The 20,477-nt window shown below is 43.5% G+C and overlaps 1 protein-coding gene across 17 annotated transcripts in view; it reads right to left on the bottom strand.

Annotated features, from left to right (window-relative positions):
* BCL2L13 (BCL2 like 13) overlaps positions 1-20,477 on the bottom strand; it is a 231,199-nt gene that overhangs the window by 144,604 nt on the left and 66,118 nt on the right. For all 17 annotated transcript variants that reach the window (XR_004966422.1, XR_004966421.1, XR_004966423.1 and 14 more), the window contains one exon: positions 1,543-1,650. Coding sequence is in view for 12 of the 17 variants with exons in the window: in XM_036301930.1 (XP_036157823.1) it covers positions 1,543-1,650 (108 nt within the window). In the remaining 5 variants the exon portion in view is untranslated. The remainder of the gene's footprint in view (positions 1-1,542; positions 1,651-20,477) is intronic.

Consider the following 20,477-nt stretch of genomic DNA (forward strand, 5'->3'; position numbering starts at 1 on the left):
AGGAAGGGAGAGGGAGAGAGATAAAAACATCAATGATGAAAGGGAATCCTTAAAAGGCTGCCTCCTGCACGCCCCACACTGGGGATTGAGCCTGCAACCATGGCATGTGCCTTGACCAGGAATAGAACCGTGACCTCCTGGTTCACAGGTCGACGCTCAACCACTGAGCCATGATGAACAAGCACGCGATCACATGCTCTTGTGCTCGCACGCGCCCGCTCTCTCTCTCTGTAAACGTATCCGTGGATGAGGATTTAAAAAAAAAAATTTAATGTCAGCAAAGGAAAATAAAAGTCTAAAATTAGGTTTCTGGATGATTTGTAAATCTCTATTCATATTCTTTACCAACAGGGAACTGATTTTATAAACATGTTTTATAATTTTTCTTGTTAAAAATTATTGGTCAATAGCCCAAATGGAGTGGCTTGGTGGTTGAGCATCTACCTACATACCAGGAGGTCATGGTTCAATTCCCAGTCAGGGCACACCGCAAGAGGCAGCCGGTCAATGATTCTCTCTCATCATTGATGCTTCTATCTCTCTCTCTCTCCCTCTCCCTTTCTCTCTGAAATCAATAAAAATATATTTTTTAAAACAATTATTGGGCAATATATATCCACACAAAAACTTGTACTAGGCACTGGCCAGTGTGGCTCAGCTGGTTGAGCATTATCCCATGCACTGAAAAGTCACTGCACTGAAAGGTCACTGGTTCGATTCCTGGTCAGGGCACATGCCCATATTGTGGGTTCAAAATAATCCAAATGCTCTCCTCACTAATAAGGGAATGATTGAACAGTCATTCAATGCATCGAATTTCATTTAGTTACTACAATGATAACAATTTTTAAAGTTTATGACATAATTTAAGTACAAAACATATGGCTATAAAATTACATCTATATTACTATTACAACTATCTATAGCAGTGGTCGCCAACCAGTGGCCCACAGAGGTCCGAAAGGTTGGCAACAGCTGATCTATAGCATATATAATGCAAAACTGAAAGCAGTTTACTCACATTTTTTAAAAAATTTATTTGATTTTTTACAGAGAGGAACGGAGAAAGAGAGAAAGTCAGAAACATCGATGAGAAAGAAACATCGACCAGCTGCCTCCTGCAAACCTCCCACTGGGGATGTGCCCGCAACCAAGGTATATGCCCTTGACTGGAATCGAACCTGGGACCTTTCAGTCCACAGGCTGATGCTCTATCCACTGAGCCAAACCAGGTAGGGCAGTTTACTCACATTTTCCCCCTTAATGTTACATTGAATGGAAAGTACCTTAACATGATTGTTGAACCCATCACTTAACATCAGAAAAGGCTACATTTAAACTGTTGTAGACAGTTAGGAAAAAATTTAGAAACATATCCCCTAGGAAAGAAAAACGAGTAACCACTAGTTTCACTCTTATAATCCTGCACCAATGAAGCCATGTAATGTTGAGAACACTCTATTGTAAAGAATCAAATTAAACCAACTGTAAACCACAAAAACAGAATCTTCTAATTAACTAGGAAAGTAAGAATAAAGAGACCTTCAGAAATTTCTTTGTCCAGAAATCTTAGCTCTTCTTCAATTTCAGTTTTAACTTTTAATAAAACTTCTTGATCCAGAGATTGTGAAGCTACATCTTGTTGAACTCCTGAAACCAATAGAAAGGTTATTATTGACAGAGGCACAGAGAAGCCATTAGTATATGGGTAGTATTTTAACAAAGTAAAAAATATAAAATTAAAATTATCAAAGCTAGGGGGCTGGGAGATATTTAAAAATGATAAAGGTGAAGCTTGGGTAGGTAATATCACTACTATGGAGAAGCTATGATTGGAACTCAGGTGAATCTGAATACAAAACTATTAATGCAGGATGTGGAGAAAAAGGAACCCTTCTGCACTGCTGGTGGGAATGCAGACTGGTGCAGCCACTGTGGAGAACAGTATGGAGCTACCTCAGAAGACTAAAAATGGAACTCCCATTTGACCCAGTGATCCCACTACTAGGAATATATCCCAAGAAACCAGAAACGCCAATCAGAAAGGATATATGCACCCCTATGTTCATAGCAGCACAATTCACCATAGCTAAGATTTGGAAACAGCCTAAGTGCCCATCAGCAGATGAGTGGATTAGAAAACTGTGGTACATATACACAATGGAATACTATGCTGCGGTAAAAAAAAAAAAGGAACTCTTGCCTTTTGCAACAGCATGGATGGAACTGGAGAGCATTATGCTAAGTGAAATAAGCCAGTCAGAGAAAGATAAATACCACATGATCTCACTCATTTGTGGATTATAGAGAACAACATAGACTGCTGAAAAGGGACAGACCTAAAGACTGAGAAACAGCGATCAGGCTATCAATCCCCAGAAGGAAAGTAGGGGAGGGCGGGGGTAAGGGGAAGAGATCAACCGAAGGACTTGTATACATGTATATAAGCCAAACCAATGGACATGGACAACAGGGGGATGGGAGCATGAGTTTGTGTGTAGGGGGGAGGATAGGGGTTAATGGGGGGGATGAGGACACATTTGTAATACCTTAACTAATAATAATTTTTAAAAAAAGTAAAAAAACAAAACAAAACAAAAAACTATTAATGCAAGCTGTCCTCATCTTCTGGTTGGGTAATTAGAAAGGAGGTATCTCTAGAAAGCCCACTACTTGGGAGAACATATTTGCCAATGCTATCACTGATAAGGGTTTAACCTCCAACATTTATAGGGAACTCATACAACTCAACAAAAGGAAGATAAACAATCCAATCAAAAAATAGGCAAAGGACCTAAATAGACACCTTTTAAAAGAGGACATTCAGAAAGCCAAGAGACACATGAAAACATGCTCAAAGTCGCTAATCATCCGAGAGATGCAAATCAAAACAACAATGAGGTACCATCTCACACCTGTCAGAATGGCTATCATCAACAATTCAACAAACGACAAGTGCTGGAGAGGATGTGGAGAAAAAGGAACACTTGTGCACTGCTGGTGGGAATGCAGACTGGTGCAGCCACTATGGAAGACAGTATGGAGTTTCCTCAAAAAACTAAAAATGAACTCCCATTTGACCCTCTGCTATTCCTATCACTTCTAGAAATATATCCCAAGAAACCAGAAACACCAGTCAGAAAGGATATATGCACCCCTATGTTCATAGCAGCACAATTCACCATAGCTAAGACCTGGAAACAGCTTAAGTGCCCATCTGTAGATGAATGGATTAGAAAACTGTGGTACATCTACACGATGGAATACTATGCTGCTATAAAAAAGAAGGAACTCTTACCATTTGCAACAGCATGGATGGAACTGGAGAGCATTATGCTAAGTGAAATAAGCCAGTCAATGAAGGAAAAAATATCACATGATCTCACTCATTTCTGGATAATAAAGACCATTATAAACTTATGAACAAAAATAGATACAGAGGCAAAACTGCCTCGAACAGACTGTCAAACTACAGCAGGAAGGCCAGGGAGGTTGGGAGGGCAGGAGGGAGGTGGGTAAGAGATCAACCGAAGGACTTGTATGCATGCATATAAGCATAAACCAATGGACATAAGACACTGGGGGGTAGGGGAGGCCAGGGGATTGTCAAGGGCGGGGGGAAAAAAAGGAGACATATGTAATACTCTTTGTAATACTTTAAGCAATAAAAAAATTTAAAAAAAATTTAAAAAAAAGAAAGGAGGTATCTCAGAAACATTCTTGACATTAAAGAAAAGGAAACCTGAAAGGTTGTTTAGATCAGTGATAATATATTTTGATAGTGATCTTTATGGTTCCTTATCTTTACGTAAACTGCAGCCCAAGAGAAAGCCTATAATCATCAAAAGATTTATATTCTCCAACTTAAGAAAACTATATTCTCATGCAGTCAAAAGAAAAAAAAAGGTCTTGGTCTCTAGTACAGAATGGAGAACTAAGGGAAAGAGTCTGAAGGAAAAAAAAATACCAGATACTTAACTACTTACTAATTTCTCCTGCCTCAGATATTTGCAGAACTTCATCATTTCTTCAAAAACATTGAATGCAAATAAGATACTCTCTACCCCACCTATTCAGAATATACTTATATTATTTTTCCATATCATTTGTTTTCTACCACTGACAAGTTTTATAAAGAGAGGGATTAGCTGTTTATGTTTTCATTTTTGCAAGCAAAATATTCTGAATTCAAAGATAAGTTTATTAATTTAGACCAAGAAACTTGATTATTATAGCATCTATGAATCTTTAAAATACCACTGAAAAACAAAAGGTTAAACATTTCTGTAACTTAGATTTTAAAGTTGACAAAAGTAATTGTCCTTTAAGCCACATAAGACACTTTCCTTCTTTTCTGTTTTTATTTTATTGATATCAGAGAGGAAGGGAGAGGAAGAGAGAGATAAGAAACATTAATGATGAGAGAGAATCATTGATCTGCTGCCTTCTGCATGCCCACACTGGAGATCGAGGCCACAACCCAGGTATGTGCCCCTGCCATGAATAGAACTGTGATCTCCTGATTTGTAGGTCGACACTCAATCACTGAGCTACGCTGGTCAAGTAAACCTTTTCCTTCTGAGTTGAGACTATCCAAAATAAAACTTAGATCCTTAAAAAAAAATTTTGTGGAAAATTTCTAGTTGAATTGCAATACAAAGGATCCCCTCAATGTAATGACTGACATATACTTTGCTTACCTAGATAGACATTTCACTTAACTTCTGCCTATATAAATACCTTAGATCAGTGGTTCTCAAGCTTCCTAATGCCGCGACACTTTCATACAGTTCCTCATGTTGTGGTGACCCACAACCATAAAGTTATTTTCGTTGCTACTTCATAACTGTAATTTTGCTACTGTTATGAATCGTAATGTAAATATCTGATATGCAGGATGTATTTTCATTGTTACAAATTGAACATAATTAAAGCATAGTGATTAATCACAAAAACAATATGTAATTATATATTGTGAAATATTTATTTCTAATTACAAATAAGTGAAATTTTGTCTTGAAGCATGGTGTAGCATGGGTAACAGCCTTAATATAACAACAGTAAACTACATTGCTACATTTTGCGATAGTATGCATAAAAAGCTAACGTCAGTGTGAAGGTTGAGATTGCTTCTTTCTCAGCAGATCAGAAATTCTCAGGGCAGTCTTTGCAAGAGCACAGCGAAGATCATCTTCCACAACAAGTCTACTTCTGTATTTAGACTTGATAACCAACAAGCTTGAAAACCCTGTTTCACAAAGATATGTTGTTGGAAATGGAAGAAAAAGGCACAACACAGTCTCAGACAGAACAGGATATGACTACAAACACTTGATCCAGAATTTTGTAACTGGCATTGTAGAGAAATCAGTTCTCGCTGCATCGTTGTTAATAAGTTCAATGAACTCCTCTTGTGCTGTCTCAGGAACATCTTCAACTTGGACTGTGAATGGGCTTCTGGCAAGTGCAAATGGGGTGTCAGGTAGATTTGGAAAGTACGATGAAATTTCGTCTGCAAGCAGGTGCAAGTGTTCTTTCACAGAAATTGTCATCATAATCCTTTTGTCTGGTTCAATGTCATGTTCCTCAAAGAAAGCAGATAAGGTAGGCAACATGTAAATTTTATTTTCATCCAATTTTTTTTCCCAAAGCTGAAGTTTCATTTGGAATGATTGGATCTTTTCAGACAAATCGAAGCATGTTGCATTTGGTCCTTGCAGTGATAAATTTAACTCATTCAAGATGGCAAAGATGTCAACCATGTAAGCTATTTTCTGCAGTTCACCTTTATCGCCGAAAAGTACTTCGAACTGCGGTCTTGCTTTCTGATTAAAAAACGTTTTGAGTTCATCACGAAGCTCAAAAACACGTTTTAAAATTTTTCCTCTCAACAACCATCTCACTTCAGTGTGAAATAGCAGAGCATTGTTCGGCGCATCCAACTCATTGCACAGTTGCGAAAACAGTCGACTGTTTAAAGTGCTCGCCTTTACAAAATTGACACAACTTATGATGCTTTTCATTACTTCTTGTAACTCTTGTGACAGCGTCTTCGTTGCTAATATTTGCCGATGAATCATACAGTGAGTTCCGATGACTTTTGGTGACTCATTCAGTACCAAACATTGAAATCCAGATCGACATCCTAGCATAGCTGAGCACCATCTGTGCAAACACCACAAACCTTTTCCCAAGAGATCTTATGCTCTTTCAGAAATGAACCAACTGTGTCAAAAACATCACGTGCAGTAGTAGAAACGTCAAGAGGTTTGCAAAAAAGAAACTCATCTTTAAAGTCGCCATCATTAATATACCTCACGTAAACCAGAAACTGTGAACAGTTTGCACCGTCTGTAGATTCATCAAGCTGGATACTAAATATTGGAAGTGTAGCAGATTTAATTTCCTGGATTGCCTGATCAAGAATATCAGCAGACATGTCATCTATTCTTCTGCGGACAGTGTCGTTAGATAAGGAAATTGCACTCAATTTCGTAACAAATTCGTCTCCAATCATAACTCGAACAATGTCTTTGGCTGCTGGCAACAGTAAATCCTCAGCAATGGTGTGAGGTTTCATAGCTCTGGCAATTCTGAGTGCCACCAAATATGAAGCTTCAACGGCTGCTACGTTTTGTTCATGGTACTTGCCACCAGTGTCAAGTCTGGCTTTCTTGAGTCCATCATCTTTGCTTCTAAAATAGTTGGTATCCTTGCCGGTAAAGCTCGGATGCTTGCTATCAAAATGGCGTTTTAGTTTGTTCGGCTTCATAGATTCGGCTGATAGAACTTCACAACAAATAACACATTGCGGTTTCTCAATTCCTGCTATAATTATTGAGGTAAAACCACACTGTAAAAAATCCTCACTATATTTTCTTTTCTTAACATTCTTCTCTACACGATCCATTGTCATGGGATGGTTTGCTAATGAAAATAATATATAACAATAGCTTTAATAATACAAAAGATGAAACATGGCGTAGTTCAGTCAATACAGTTCATTAAAGTCTCCTATGATTTACCATTCTCTGTGTTGTTGTTTTTACATACCTGTTACTATCACAAGGGGGCAGTATTCACATCAACCACAGCTGAATATAAAAAGACCGATCAGCATCCAGATTAAGTTCCCATGGTACAGATATTTTTTTTGCAGTAGTTGATGATTTTATAGTACATGATTTTACATTTACCCAGTAATTATAATTCATGAAGTGTCATTTTACCTCCAATACTGCTGCTTTCAACACAGTAGCTGCTTTTAACAGAGTAGCTGCTTTCAACACAGCAGCTGCTTTCTACACAGTAGCTGCTCTCTACATATGTGTGACTGGTCCGCATTAGTACATTATGGCACCAACCCTGTCACATATACCTGTATTTGTACAGGGTGTATGTGATCGGGTTGGCGCAATGATGTCATCAAGCCGGGTACTTGTATGTGAGTGTATCTGCATGTGGGCGGACCCTCCTGGAGACGGATAGAGGAGTGGTGTCTCGGTTCCTAAGACCATTGAAAATATGTGTTTTCCGATGGTCTTGAGCGACCCCTGTGAAAGGGTCATTCGACCCCCAAAGGGGTTGCGACCCACAGGTTGAGAACCACTGCCTTAGATGAACCTACATACATACAAACTTTAACACATTACATAAGCTCTCCTCTTGCCACCCAAGATACCAAAAAGAAAGTCCCTGCTGTAGTAAAGACCCAGAAGGCCAAAGAAGGTGGTATATCCCATTTGGGATAAGGCCCAAGAATTTTGGCATTGGACAGGAAATCCAAACCAAAAGGGACTTCACCCATTTTGTCAAATGGCACCATTACATTCAGCTACAGGGGCAAAGGGCTATTTCCTGTGTCTAAAAGGGCCTCCCACCATTAACCAATTAACCCAGGCCAAACAGCTATTCAACTGATTAAGCTGGCCACAAGTACAGAGCAGAGACAAAGCAAGAGAAGAAGTGGAGATTGTTGGTCCAGGCTGAGACAAAAGCTGCCGGCAAAGTGATGTCCCTGCCAAGAGGCCATCTGTCCTTCAAGCAGGGGTTAACCTGTCATCACCTTAGTGGAGAACAAAAAGGCCAGTTGGTAGTCTTTCTGCCTGTGCTTGCTGTAAGGTAAAGGATCCCTACTGCATTACCAAGGAGAAGGCCAGGCTCAAGTGTCTAGTCCACAGGAAGCACCACAGTCATCTTGGAAGACAAAGGAGCTCTGGCTAACCTGGTAGAAGCTATCCAAACCAATTACAACAGCAGATACGATGAGATCTGCTGCCACTGAGGAGGCAACATTGTGGATCCAAAGATGGTGGTTCGCGTTGCCAAGCTGGAAAAGGCCAAGGTTCAAAGCCACCAAATTGGGTTAAGTGTTCACTGTTGAGCTTTCTGAACGTAAAAGTAATAAAAATTCTCCAAAAAAATTTATAAAACATTACATAAAAAACATATATAATCTACTGTGCAAAACTTGAATACAATGTATTCTAGAAAGAAGGTAATCTTTATAAATTCTCCTAAGTATAAATAGGCTTTATCCCCCAATTTTTTTTATTGTGGTAAAATACATATACCATGAAATTTACCATCTTTATTTTTTATTTTATAATTCAATAATATTAACTACTTTTGACAAGAACCACTATCCATCTCCAGAACTTTTATCTTGTAAACTCAAACTTTACAACCATGAAATATGAACCATTCATTCCCTCCTTCCCAGCCCTCAGCCCCTGACAACCATTACTCTACTTTCTGTCTCTATGATTTGGAGTACTCTAATAACTTTTTGTGTAAGTGGAATTACACAATATTTGTCTTTTAGAGACTTACTTATTTCACTACAGATACACTTTTAATAGAAACCAAGTACTGTTTGTAATTATAGTAGGTTTGCCTTTAATTTTATTTTTTTACTAGAGGCATGGTGCAAGGGTGGGTCCGGTGCAGAGGAGGGAATACGGGAGCTTGGTTGGCCAGCCCCTCCCCTGATCAAGGTGTGAGGGACCGACCGACCAGGGGCAGGGACAGCTGGGGGCAGGCACTGTGGGTGGTTGGCCAGACGGCCCTAAATCAGAGGGAGGGGGCCGACCGGAGCAGGACTGGCTGGGGGAAGGGGCCACAGGTGGTTGGCGGGCCAGCGCTGCCCCCAACCAGGGAGAGGGGGCCAATCAGGGATTGGGTCCGGCCAGGCAGAGGGGCTCTGGGCATTGGCTGGCTGGCCCCGCCTCCAATGGGGGGGGGGCAATTGGGGTTGGGGATGGCTTCGGGGAGGGGCTACAGGCAGTTGGCCAGCAGGCCCCACCCCCTGGTTGAACTCTCAGTCGAGGGGACAATTTGCATATTACCTTTTATTATATAGGATAGGATTCTTTATTGTTGCAAGTATTATATATGTCCCTCCCCCCCCCCCCCAATAAACCTGCCCCAGTCCACACCCACCACCGCCTGAGGCCTTCAGCACTCTAATGTCTGTGTCCATGGATTATGTATATATGCATACAAGGTCTTTGGTTTATTGCCTCCCAGCCAGCCACCCTCCCCCGCCATCCAGATAAGATTCCATACTCTGTTCCATGCTTCCATGTCTCTGGATTCACTGAATTCACCAGTTTATTTCATTACACAGATTCCAAAAATGAGTGCAATCATGTGATACTTGTCTTTCTCTGAATTAGTACGATACTTTCCAGGTCCCTTCATGCTGTCTCAAAAGGTAAGGGACTTTTCTTTTTTTACTGATGCACAGTATTCCATGGCATAAATGTACCACAGGTTTTTTTATCTGCTTATCTTGGATAAAAAAATGGGCACTTGGGCTGTTTGCAGATTGTAAATTGTGCTGCTATGAGTACAGAGGTACATACATTCTTCCTGATTTGTATTTCGGGTTTCCTGGGATATATTCCTAGAAGTGGGATACTGGATCAAATGGCAGTTCCATATTTAATTTTTGAGGAAACTCCATACTGTTTCCCATAATGGCTGCATCAATCTGCATTCCCACCAGCAGTGTACTAAGGTTCCCTTTTCAACAAATCTTTGCCAGCACTTGTCATTTGATTTGTTGATGGTAGCCATTCTGACAGGTGTGAGGAGATGCCTCATTGTCATTTTAATTTGCATCTCTTTGATGCTCAGTGCCATTGAGCATTTTGTCATAGGTCTCTTAGGTATCTGTATGTCCACTTTGAAAAAGTGTCTATTTAGGTCCTTTGTCCATTTTTGAATTGGATTGTTTGTCTTCCTGTTGTTAAGTTGTATGAGTTCCTTATATATTTTGGATATTAACCCTTTATCAGATGTATCATTGGCAAATATGTTCTCCCATACAGTGGGCTCCCTTTTCATTTTGTTGATGGTTTCTTTTGCTGTGCAGAAGCTTTTTATTTTGATGAGGTCCCATTTGTTTATCTTCTCCTTAGATTTCTTTACCCTAGGACAGTGGTCGGCAAACTGTGGCTCTTGAGCAACATGCGGCTCTTTGGTCCCTTGAGTGTAGCTCTTCCACAAAATACCACGTGTGGGTGCGCACGTACAGTGAAATTAACTTCGTGGCCCATGCGCAGAAGTCAGTATTTTCTGATTTCTTAGAGGAAGGGAGAAGGAGAGAGAGATAGAAACATCAATAATGAGAGAGGATCATTGATTGGCTGTAAAAAAAAATTTTAATTGGGTGTTGGATTTTTTCAAATGCTTTTTCTGCATCAACTGATATGACACTTTGATTTTTGTCTCAATTTGTTTATGTGATGTATCACATTTATTGATTTCTGGATATTGTACCATCCTTGCATCCCTGGAATAAATCCCACTTGGTCATGTATATCCAATTTGCTAAAATTTTGTTGAGGATTTTAGCATGTATGTTCATTAGGGATACTGGCATGTAATTTTCTTTCTTTGTAGTGTCTTTATCTGGTTTTGGAATTAGGATAATGCTGGCCTCCTAAAAAGAACTTGGAAGTGTTCCTTCTCCTTGGATTGCTTGGAATAGTTTGAGGATAGGTGTTAGTTCTTTAAATGTTTGGTAAAACTCCCTTGTGTTGGCCTATTCAAGTTTTCTGATTATTCCTAATTCAGTTTTGGGAGATTGTATTTTTCTGGGAATATGTCCATTTTATCCACATTGTCCAGCTTCCTGGCATATAGTTGTTCACAGTATGTCCTTACAATTCTTTGTATTTCTGTTATGTCAGTGGTTACTTTGCTTTTGTTTCTGATTTTATTTATTTGGGTTCTCCCTGTTTCTTGATGAGCCTGGCTAATGGTTCATCAATTTTGTTCATCCTTTCAAAGAACCAGCTATTGGTTTCATTGATTTTTTTATAGTGTTTTTTTGTTTTGTTTTGTTTTGTTTTTTGTCTCTATGTCATTTATTTCAGTTCTGTTTTATTCCTTCATTCTAGTTACTCTGGGGTTTGCTTGTTGTTCTCTTTCTACTACTTTAAGTTGTAGGGTTAAATAGTTTATTGTTGCTTTTTCTTGTTTTATTATGTAGGCCTGTACTGCTCTGAGCTTACCTTGCCGGAATGATTTTGCTATGTCTCAGAGATTTGGGGTTGTTATGTGTTCATGTTAACTTTTTTCGGTAAATTTTTTATTTCTTTATCTCATTGGTAACCCATTCATTATTTAATAACATGCTATTTAGTCTCCATGTATTGGAATGTTTTTCGGTGTGTTTACTGTAGTTGATTCTAATTTCATTCCACTGTGATGTGAGAAGATGCTGGATATGTTTTCTATCTTCTTGAACTTGTAGAGACTTGTTTTGTGTCCTAATATGTAGTCTAACTTTGTGAATAATCCATGTGCACTTGAGAAGAATGTAATGGTATATTCTTCAGTTTGGGGATGAAATGTTTACAAATGTCAATTAAATCCATCTGATCCAGTATGTCCTTTAGAGTCACTGTTTCTTTTTTAAGTTTTTTTTCTGGAAGAACTATCCAGTGAAGTCAGCATGGTATTAAAGTTCCCTACTGTGACTGTATTGTTGTCTCTCTCTTCCTTAAAGTCCTCTAGAAATATTTTTACATATTTATGTGTTCCTATATGTGTTGTCACTTGCATGGATTTCATTTTGAAGTCTGTTTTGTCAGACGTGAGTATTGATATCCCAGCTTTTCTTTTCCATTTGCATGGAAAATTTGTTCCCATCCCTTCACTCTCATCCTGTGTGTATCTTTTGTTCAGAAGTGGATCTCTTATAGACAGCATATAGCTGGGTCATGTTTTTCTATCCATTCAGCTACCCTATGTCTTTTGATTGTAGCCTCTAATCCTCTTATACTTAAGGTTACTATTGATAGGTACTTATTTACTGCCATTTTAATTCTGTATGCCTAGGTTTCCTTCTCTGTTTCTAATTCCCATTACAGCAGTCCCTTTAACATTTCTTGTAGTGCAGGTTTGGTGGTGATGTATTCCATTAGCCTATTTTGTCTGGGAAACTTTATTTGACCATCTATTTTGAATGATAGCCTTGCTGGACATAGTAATCTTGGTTTCAGATCCTTGCTTTACATTACCTTGAGTACTTCACGCCATTCTTTATGGCCAGTAGAGTTTTTGATGAGAAATCAGGTGTCAGCCTTATGGGAGCTCCTTTGTCGGTAACAACTTGCTTTTCTCTTGCTACCTTTCAGATATTCTCTCTCTCTTTAATTTTTGGCATTTTAATGATGATGTGGCTGAGCGTGGGCCTGTTTGGGTTTTTCTTGCTTGGGGTTCTCTGTGCCTCCCAGAATTGTGTGACTTTTTTCTTTAATATATTAGGGAAGATTTCTACCATTATTTCTACGAACATGTTCTCCATCCCTTTATCCTATTCTCCCACTTATGGCACACCTGCTAATCAAATATTGTTATGTTTCACATTATCCCACAACTCCCTTAAGCTGTCTTATTGTTTTTTAACTAGTGGCCCAGTGCATGAATTCATGCACATTAAAAGGAAATTAATTAGAGGAAATATTTTAATTCACCCTTCCTCTATAATAGAAGAATCAACCAAATTTACGATCAACAATGACAGATGGAAACATACCCATGCAATTGGCGCCAGCGAGAGCTTTATATTATATATCATGCATGCACAAGTCAACATAGCCTTTTATAAAAATAGAATAAACTTGCTTAATTAGACCTGCTTTCTGATTTAGCTAAACTTTCCCCAGACCCATGAAGCACCTCAATTTCTCTTTCAGGTAACTGTCAGCAACACAGCAGTAAATATCAACACAAAGCAGGTTATTGTTGTAGATCACACAGGGAGAACAAGGGTAAAATATTTAACTACAGCAGTGTTTGACTATATTCTGAGAAATGAGAAAACCTGAACTCATTTTCAAAGGTCCACCATTTCTTACTTCTTTTCAGTAGGGTGAAGTTTCTTAGCTTTCTAAATCTCTGTATTCCAGCTAATGAAAAGAAAATCTCCTATCTACCTACTCCAGGACTTCTGTGAGGATCAAATGAGATGAGGCATGGGAAAATGCTTCACAGACATTTGATTACAGTGTAAAATGTTTGCACCAGGCTATAAGGAAGTACTGTTCCTGGGCTGAAGAAACTCCAAGGAAGCTAGTCACTAGGGAGAGGAAGCCGGGCGATTCTACGTGACATCATTACCCGGATGGACACTTAGCATATTAGCCTTTTATATATATACTAGAGGCCCGGTGCACAAAAATTTGTGCACTCAGGGGGGAGGGGGGTCCCTCAGCCCGGCCTGTGCCCTCTCGCAGTCTGGGACCCCTCGGGAGATAACGACCTGCTGGCTTAGGCCTGCTCCCGGTGGCAGAGGGCAGGCCCAATCCCTACGTGCAGCCCCTGGTTGGGCTAAGAGATGGGCCGATTGGGGAGTTGGGGCACCGCCCCCTGTCAGGCACAGAGGAGGGCGGATCGGGAGGTTGCGATGCCACCCCTAGTCACGCTCAGGGTAGGGCCGATTGGGGGTTGGGGCACCGCCCCGTCACACACAAGGCAGGGTCAATAGGGAGGTTGCAGCGCCACCCCGTCACCAACAGAGCAGGGCCGATCAGGGGGTTGGGGCACTGCCCCCTGTCATGCACAGAGCAGGGCCCATCAGGGGGGTTGGGGCTCCATACCCTGTCACACACAGAGCAGGGCCGATCAGGGGGTTGGGGAGCTCCCCCCGTCATGCACAGAGCAGGGCCGATCAGGGGGTTGAGGAGCTCCCCCCTGTCACGCACAGAGCAGGGCCCATCAGGGGGTTGGGGAGCTCCCCCCTGTCACTCACAGAGTAGGGTCGATAGGGGAGTTGGGGCACCACCCCCTGTCACACACAGAGCAGGGCGGATCAGGGGGTTGGGGCGCCACCCTCTATCACCCACAGAGCAGGGCCGATCAGGGGGTTGGGGCATCGCCACTCTCACACTCAGGGCAGGGCCAATGGGGAGGTTATGGCTCTACCCCATCACACACAGAGCAGGGCCCGTGGGGGAGGGGTGTTGGGGCGCCGCACCCTGTCACACACAGAGCAGGGCCAATCAGGGGGTTGGGGAGCTCCCCCCTTTCAGGCACAGGCAGGGCTGATCAGGGAGTTGGGGCGCCTTCCCCTGTCACGAACAGAGCAGGGCGGATAGGGAGGTTGTGGCCCCACCCGCTGTCACACACAGAGCTGCAGGGCGATCAGGGGGTTTGGTCACTGCCCCCTGTCACGCTGCTCCAAGGGCCAGGAGGCCTCGCAGTTCCGCTGATCCCGGTGCTGGGTGGCATATTACCCTTTTACTATATAGGATAGAGGCCTGGTGCATGGGTGGGTGCCGGATGGTTTGCCCTGAAGGGTGTCCTGGATCAGGGTGGGCGTCCCCACTGGGGTGCCTGGCCAGACTGGATGAGAGGATGATGGCTGTTTGCAGCTGGTCACACCCCCTTCAGGGTGGGGGTCCCCACTGGGGTGCCTGGCCAGTCTGGGTGAGGGGCTGAGGGCCGTTTTCAGGCTGGCGGGTGACTGAAGTTCTCAACCGCTCCTTTTTTTCTTTTTTTTTTTTATTCTGGGCCAGCTTTAGCTCTGAGGCTTGGCTCCAGCTCTGAGGCCTCGGCTGCTGAAAGCAGGCATCTGGTTTGTTTGGGTTTTATAATCGAAACACTGTTGTGGTCCTGCTCACTCCAGCTCTGAAAGCAGGGATCTGCATTTGTTCTATAATTGAAACAATGTTGCGGTCCTGCTGGCTGAAGCCCGGCTCGCTGAAAGCAGGTTTCTGGGGTTTTGTTTAGCTTCTACATTTGTAACAATATTTCTTAAACTGCAAGCTCAGAGGCCGGCAAGGCTGGCGGGGAATGTTAGCTTCCTCCATCACTGAAGCAAGCAAGACTCCTGTTCACTTCAAGCTGCCTGGCTGCCGGCTGCCATATTGGTTGGCAATTAATTTGCATATCCTGCTGATTAGCCAATGGGAAGGGTAGCAAAGGTACGGCTAATTACCATTTTTCTCTACTATTAGGTAGGATATATAGAGATTAGGGGCCCAATGAACGATTTCATGCATGGGTGGGGTCCCTTGGGGTGGCCTGTGGAGATCGGGCCACACCTCGCACCTCCAGCCTCACGGCCCCAGCTCATGCCCACACCCCACAGCCCCGCAGCCCTGCCTGGCACCCCATCTTGGCCCGGTGCTGCCCCCTAACCTGCTCACCATCCCACCTTCAGGGCAACTTATTGGGGTTGGGAGCCAGCCCAGCATCCTCAGCACCTGGGAGGCGGGTGGTGAACCCACCCCCCACCGCAGCTGCTGTTGGCCATCTGTGAGGATATCTATTAAGTCTGGGAGTCCAGCTCAGCTCCCTCAGGTCCTGGGAGGCGGGCGGCAGCCCTGCCCCTCACCACCACCTCTGGACGCCATCTGTGGAGTGATCAGCAGGGCAATCAAGCCCCTGTTCACACCCGCCATGGCCTGGCGCCGCCCGCTAACCTGCTGCACCATCCCATAGCAGTCCCGCTTCGTCAGGGCCAATCAGAGCTGGCAGCGTTTCCACTGCCACCTGCTGCCAGCGCTGCATCACCACCTGCCATGTTCTGTGCAGCCCCCTGCTGGTAAGCGCACGTCATAGTGAGCAGTTAACCTCCCGGTCGAACTACTGCCCAAGGGACAATTTGCATATTAGGTTTTTATTATATAGGACTAGAGGCCCAGTGCACAAAAATTTGTGCACACAGGGGGGAGGAGGGGCCTTCAGCCTGGCCTGTGCCCTCTTGCAGACTGGGTCCCCTCAGGAGATAATGACCAGCTGGCTTAGGCCCGCTCCCGGGTGGCAGAGGACAGGCCCAATCCCTAGGTGCAGCCCCTGGTTGGGCTCAGAGCAGGGCCGATTGGGGAGTTGGGGCGCCACCCCTGTCATGCACAGAGCAGGGCGGATCAGGAGGTTGCGATGCCACCCTCAGTCATGTTCAGGGTAGGGCCGATTGGGGGGTTGGGGCACCGCCCCCTGTCAAACTCAAGGCAGGGTCGATGGGGAGGTTGCGGTGCCACCACCTGTCATGCACAGAGCAGGGCCGATGAGAGGGTTGGGGCACTGCCCCCTATCACTCACAGAGCAGGGCCCCTCAGGGGGGGTTGGGGCTCTGTACCCTGTCACGCACAGAGCAGGGCCGATCAGGGGGTTGAGGAGCTCCCCCCTGTCATGCACAGAGCAGGGCCGATCAGGGGGTTGGGGCGCTGCCCCCTATCACGCACAGAGCAGGGCCTGTGGTGGGGGGTTGGGGCGCTGCAACCTGTCACCCACAGAGCAGGGCCAATCAGGGGGTTGGGGCGCCGCACCCTGTCACACACAGAGCCGCAAGGCGATCAGGGGGTTGGGGAACTCCCCCCTATCAGGCACAGAGCAGGGCAGATCGGAGGTTGGGGCACCTTCCCCTGTCATGAACAGAGCAGGGCAGATAGGGAGGTTGTGGCCCCACCTCCTGTCTCAAACAGAGCAGGGCGGATAGGGGGGTTGTGGCCCCACCCCATTACGCGGATCCCGGTGCTGGGAGGCATATTACCCTTTTACTATATAGGATAGAGGCCTGGTTCATGGGTGGGGGCCGGCTGGTTTGCCCTGAAGGATGTCCTGGATCAGGGTGGGGGTCCCCACTATGGTGCCTGGCTAGTCTGGGTGAGAGGCTGAGGGCTGTTTTTAGGCTGGCAGGTGACTGAAGCTCCCAACCGCTCCTTTTTTTCTTTTTTTTTTTATTCTGGGCCAGCTTTAGCTCTGAGGCTTGGCTCCAGCTCTTAGGCCTCTGCTGCTGAAAGCAAGTATCTGGTTTGTTTGGGTTCTATAATCGAAACACTGGTTCAACTCCAGCTCTGAGATCCCAGCTGGCTGAAAGCCGGTTTCTGGGGTTTTGTTTAGCTTCTATATTTGTAACAATGTTTCAAACTGCAAGCTCAGAGGCCGGCAGCGGCAGGCAGGGAATGTTGGAGTCCTCCGTCACTGAAGCAAGCAAGCCTCATGTTCGCTTCAAGCTGCCTGGCTGCCGGCCGCCATCTTGGCTTGCAGTTAATTTGCATATCGCTCTGATTAGCCAATGGGAAGGGTAGCGGATGTACGACCAATTACCATGTTTCTCTTTTAGTAGATAGGATTGTTTCTTCTTTTTAGTTCTCAGATTTGGTTATTTTTTTCTACCCTGTCTTCTCGTTCACTGATTCCATCCTCAACATCCCCTAATCTGCTGTGGATTCTTTCCAATGTGGTATTTGTTTGTGCTATATCATTCTTTATTTCTGTTTTCAAAGTTACTATATCTTTCCTCATGCTGTTCAGCATCTTTACCGTTATTATTCTGAACTCTATATCAGATAAATTTTTTAAAATATATTTTTATTGATTTCAGAGAGGAATGGAGAGGGAGAGATAGAAACATCAATGATGAGAGAGTATCATTGATTTGCTGCCTCCTGCACACCCCCTAATGGGAGTCAAGCCCACAAACTGGGCATGTACCCTTGGCCAGAATCGAACCTGGGACCCTTCAGTCTGCAGGCTGATGCTCTATCCACTGAGCCAAAAGGCTAAGACCATATAAATTTCTTAACTCTGTTTCATTTATCTGTTCTTCTGGAGAATTCTTTTGTTCTTTAATTTGGGGGTTGTTTCTTTGTCTCCTCACTTTGGCTGCCTGCTTGGGTTTATGACTATGTATTAGGTAGATCTGCTATGCCTCTCAATCTCTAGTGCAGGGCAGTGTCAGACTCATTTTCTGATTATTTTGATCAGGCAAACACTCAAAGATTTCAGAGACCACCTCTGTCTACAGGTTAATAGGATTTTGTTTAAACTACCCTCAGGAAATCGTCCGCAGGTGTGGCAAGGTATTTTTCAACAAAGTGGGGCAATTGCTTCTCCCTAGAGGCGAACTGTTAGTCTCTGAATAGGCCTAAGCAAATCCACATAGTGGGCAAGGTATTTTCCAAAAGGGTGGATCAACTATCTTGCCTCCAGGCAAAGTCACCTGTATAGGAAATGTCTGCATGAGAAACATGACCTCCACAGCATGAGAGAATGACTCAGTATAAGAGACCAGGGTGTCTGTCTTCTGGCCTCTAACCCAGAGCCCCTAATCCTGGCTTCTGCTCACATAGCTCCATTCCACTCTGCTCTCCCTCTGCAGAAGCACAAGGTGGGTGGCTTGACAGAGATTTTTGTCTGTTGTCCCTTTAAGAGGGTGCCTGAGTTTCCAGCCATCTCTCCCTGGCAGACAGCAACCCCGCTGCATTTTACAGCATGATGTTATGTGGATACCATTCTCAGTTCTGGTGCTCTTTGCTGGGGGGCACAGCTTGGGGATTAGACCCCAGAGGTCTCAGTGGCAACACGTTGCAGCTGAGAGATTTCTCTCTGGAACTTCAGTTGCTGTCTGTGAGGGCCTGGCCAACCCTTTCATGCCTCCGCCCCTCCTACCAGTCTTTATGTAGTCTCCATTTTCGGCCCTTGGTTATCAGGGTTGTCTCCAAAGAATCTTCTGTTGATTATACAGGAAGTTTTTCTGTATTTTGGTTATAATTCCAGTTAGGTCCTGAAAGCATGTCCATGCACCATCCACTTACTCTGCTATCATTTTTAATCATATAGGTCAGCGGTTCTCAACCTGTGGATCACGACCCCTTTGGGGGTCAAACGACCCTTTCACAGGGGTCGCCTAAGACCATCGGAAAACACTGTCCTCATCCATAGGTGCACAATTTTTATCCAGTCTCCTCTGGCATCAGCCACACCCCTTTACTCCCCAAGAATAGTCAGTACACTCCCTTTCTATGCCCCTGATTCTATTATAATCACCAGTTTATTCTGTTCATCAGATTATTTATTCACTTGATTTTCAAATTCACTTGTTGATAGATGTGTATTTGTTGTTCATAATTTGTATCTTTACCTTTTTCTTCTTCCTCTTCTTAAAGGATACCTTTCAGCATTTCATATAATCCTGCTTTGGTGGTGATGAACTCCTTTAGCTTTTCCTTATCTGTGAAGCTCTAAATCTGACCTTCAATTCTGAATGATAGCTTTGCTGGATAAAGTAATCTTGGTTGTAGGTTCTTGGTATTCATCACTTTGAATATTTCTTTTTTTTTAATATATTTTATTGAGTTTTTACAGAGAGGGAAGGAGAGAGATAGAGAGTTAGAAACATCGATGAGAGAGAAACATCGACCAGCTGCCTCCTGCACACTCCCCACTGGGGATGTGCCCGCAACCCAGGTACATGCCCTTGACCGGAATCGAACCTGGGACCTTCAGTCCACAGGCCGACGCTCTATCCACCGAGCCAAACCGGTTTCGGCACTTTGAATATTTCTTGCCACTCCCTTCTGGCCTGCAAAGTTTCTGTTGAGAAATCAGCTGACAGTCGTATGGGTATTTCCTTGTAGATAACTGAGTTTCTTTCTCTTGCTGATTTTAAGATTCTCTCTTTATCTTTTGCTCTTGGCATTTTAATTATGATGTATCTTGGTGTGGTCCTCTTTGGATTCCTTTTGTTTGGGGTTCTCCGCGCTTCTTGGATCTGTAAGTCCATTTCTTTCACCAGGTGGGGAAGTTTTCTGTCATTATTTCTTCAAATAGGTTTTCAATATCTTGCTCTCTCTCATCTTCTGGCACCCCTATAATTCTGATGTTGGTACGCTTGAAGCTGTCCCAGAGGCTCCTTACACTATCCTCGCATTTTTGGATTTTTTTTTCATTCCACCCCTCGGTTGGGTGTTTTTTCTTCCTCGCATTTCAAATCATTGACTTGATTCTTGCGCTCCTCTGGTCTGCTGTCAGGAGTCTGTATAATATTCGTTATTTCAGTCCGTGTATGCTTAATTTCTAGTTGGTTCCCCAACATAACATCGAGGGTCTCATTAGTTTTCTTGTAGATCTCATTAAGTTTATCGGCGGCTTCTAAACAGTTCTTGAGAGACCTTAAAAGTGTGGTTCTGAATTCTATATCTTCCATTGACAATTTTGTCCTGTTTCTTTGTCTC

Source organism: Myotis myotis, unplaced genomic scaffold (assembly GCF_014108235.1).
Source record: "Myotis myotis isolate mMyoMyo1 unplaced genomic scaffold, mMyoMyo1.p scaffold_m19_p_3, whole genome shotgun sequence".
Lineage (NCBI taxonomy): Eukaryota > Metazoa > Chordata > Mammalia > Chiroptera > Vespertilionidae > Myotis > Myotis myotis.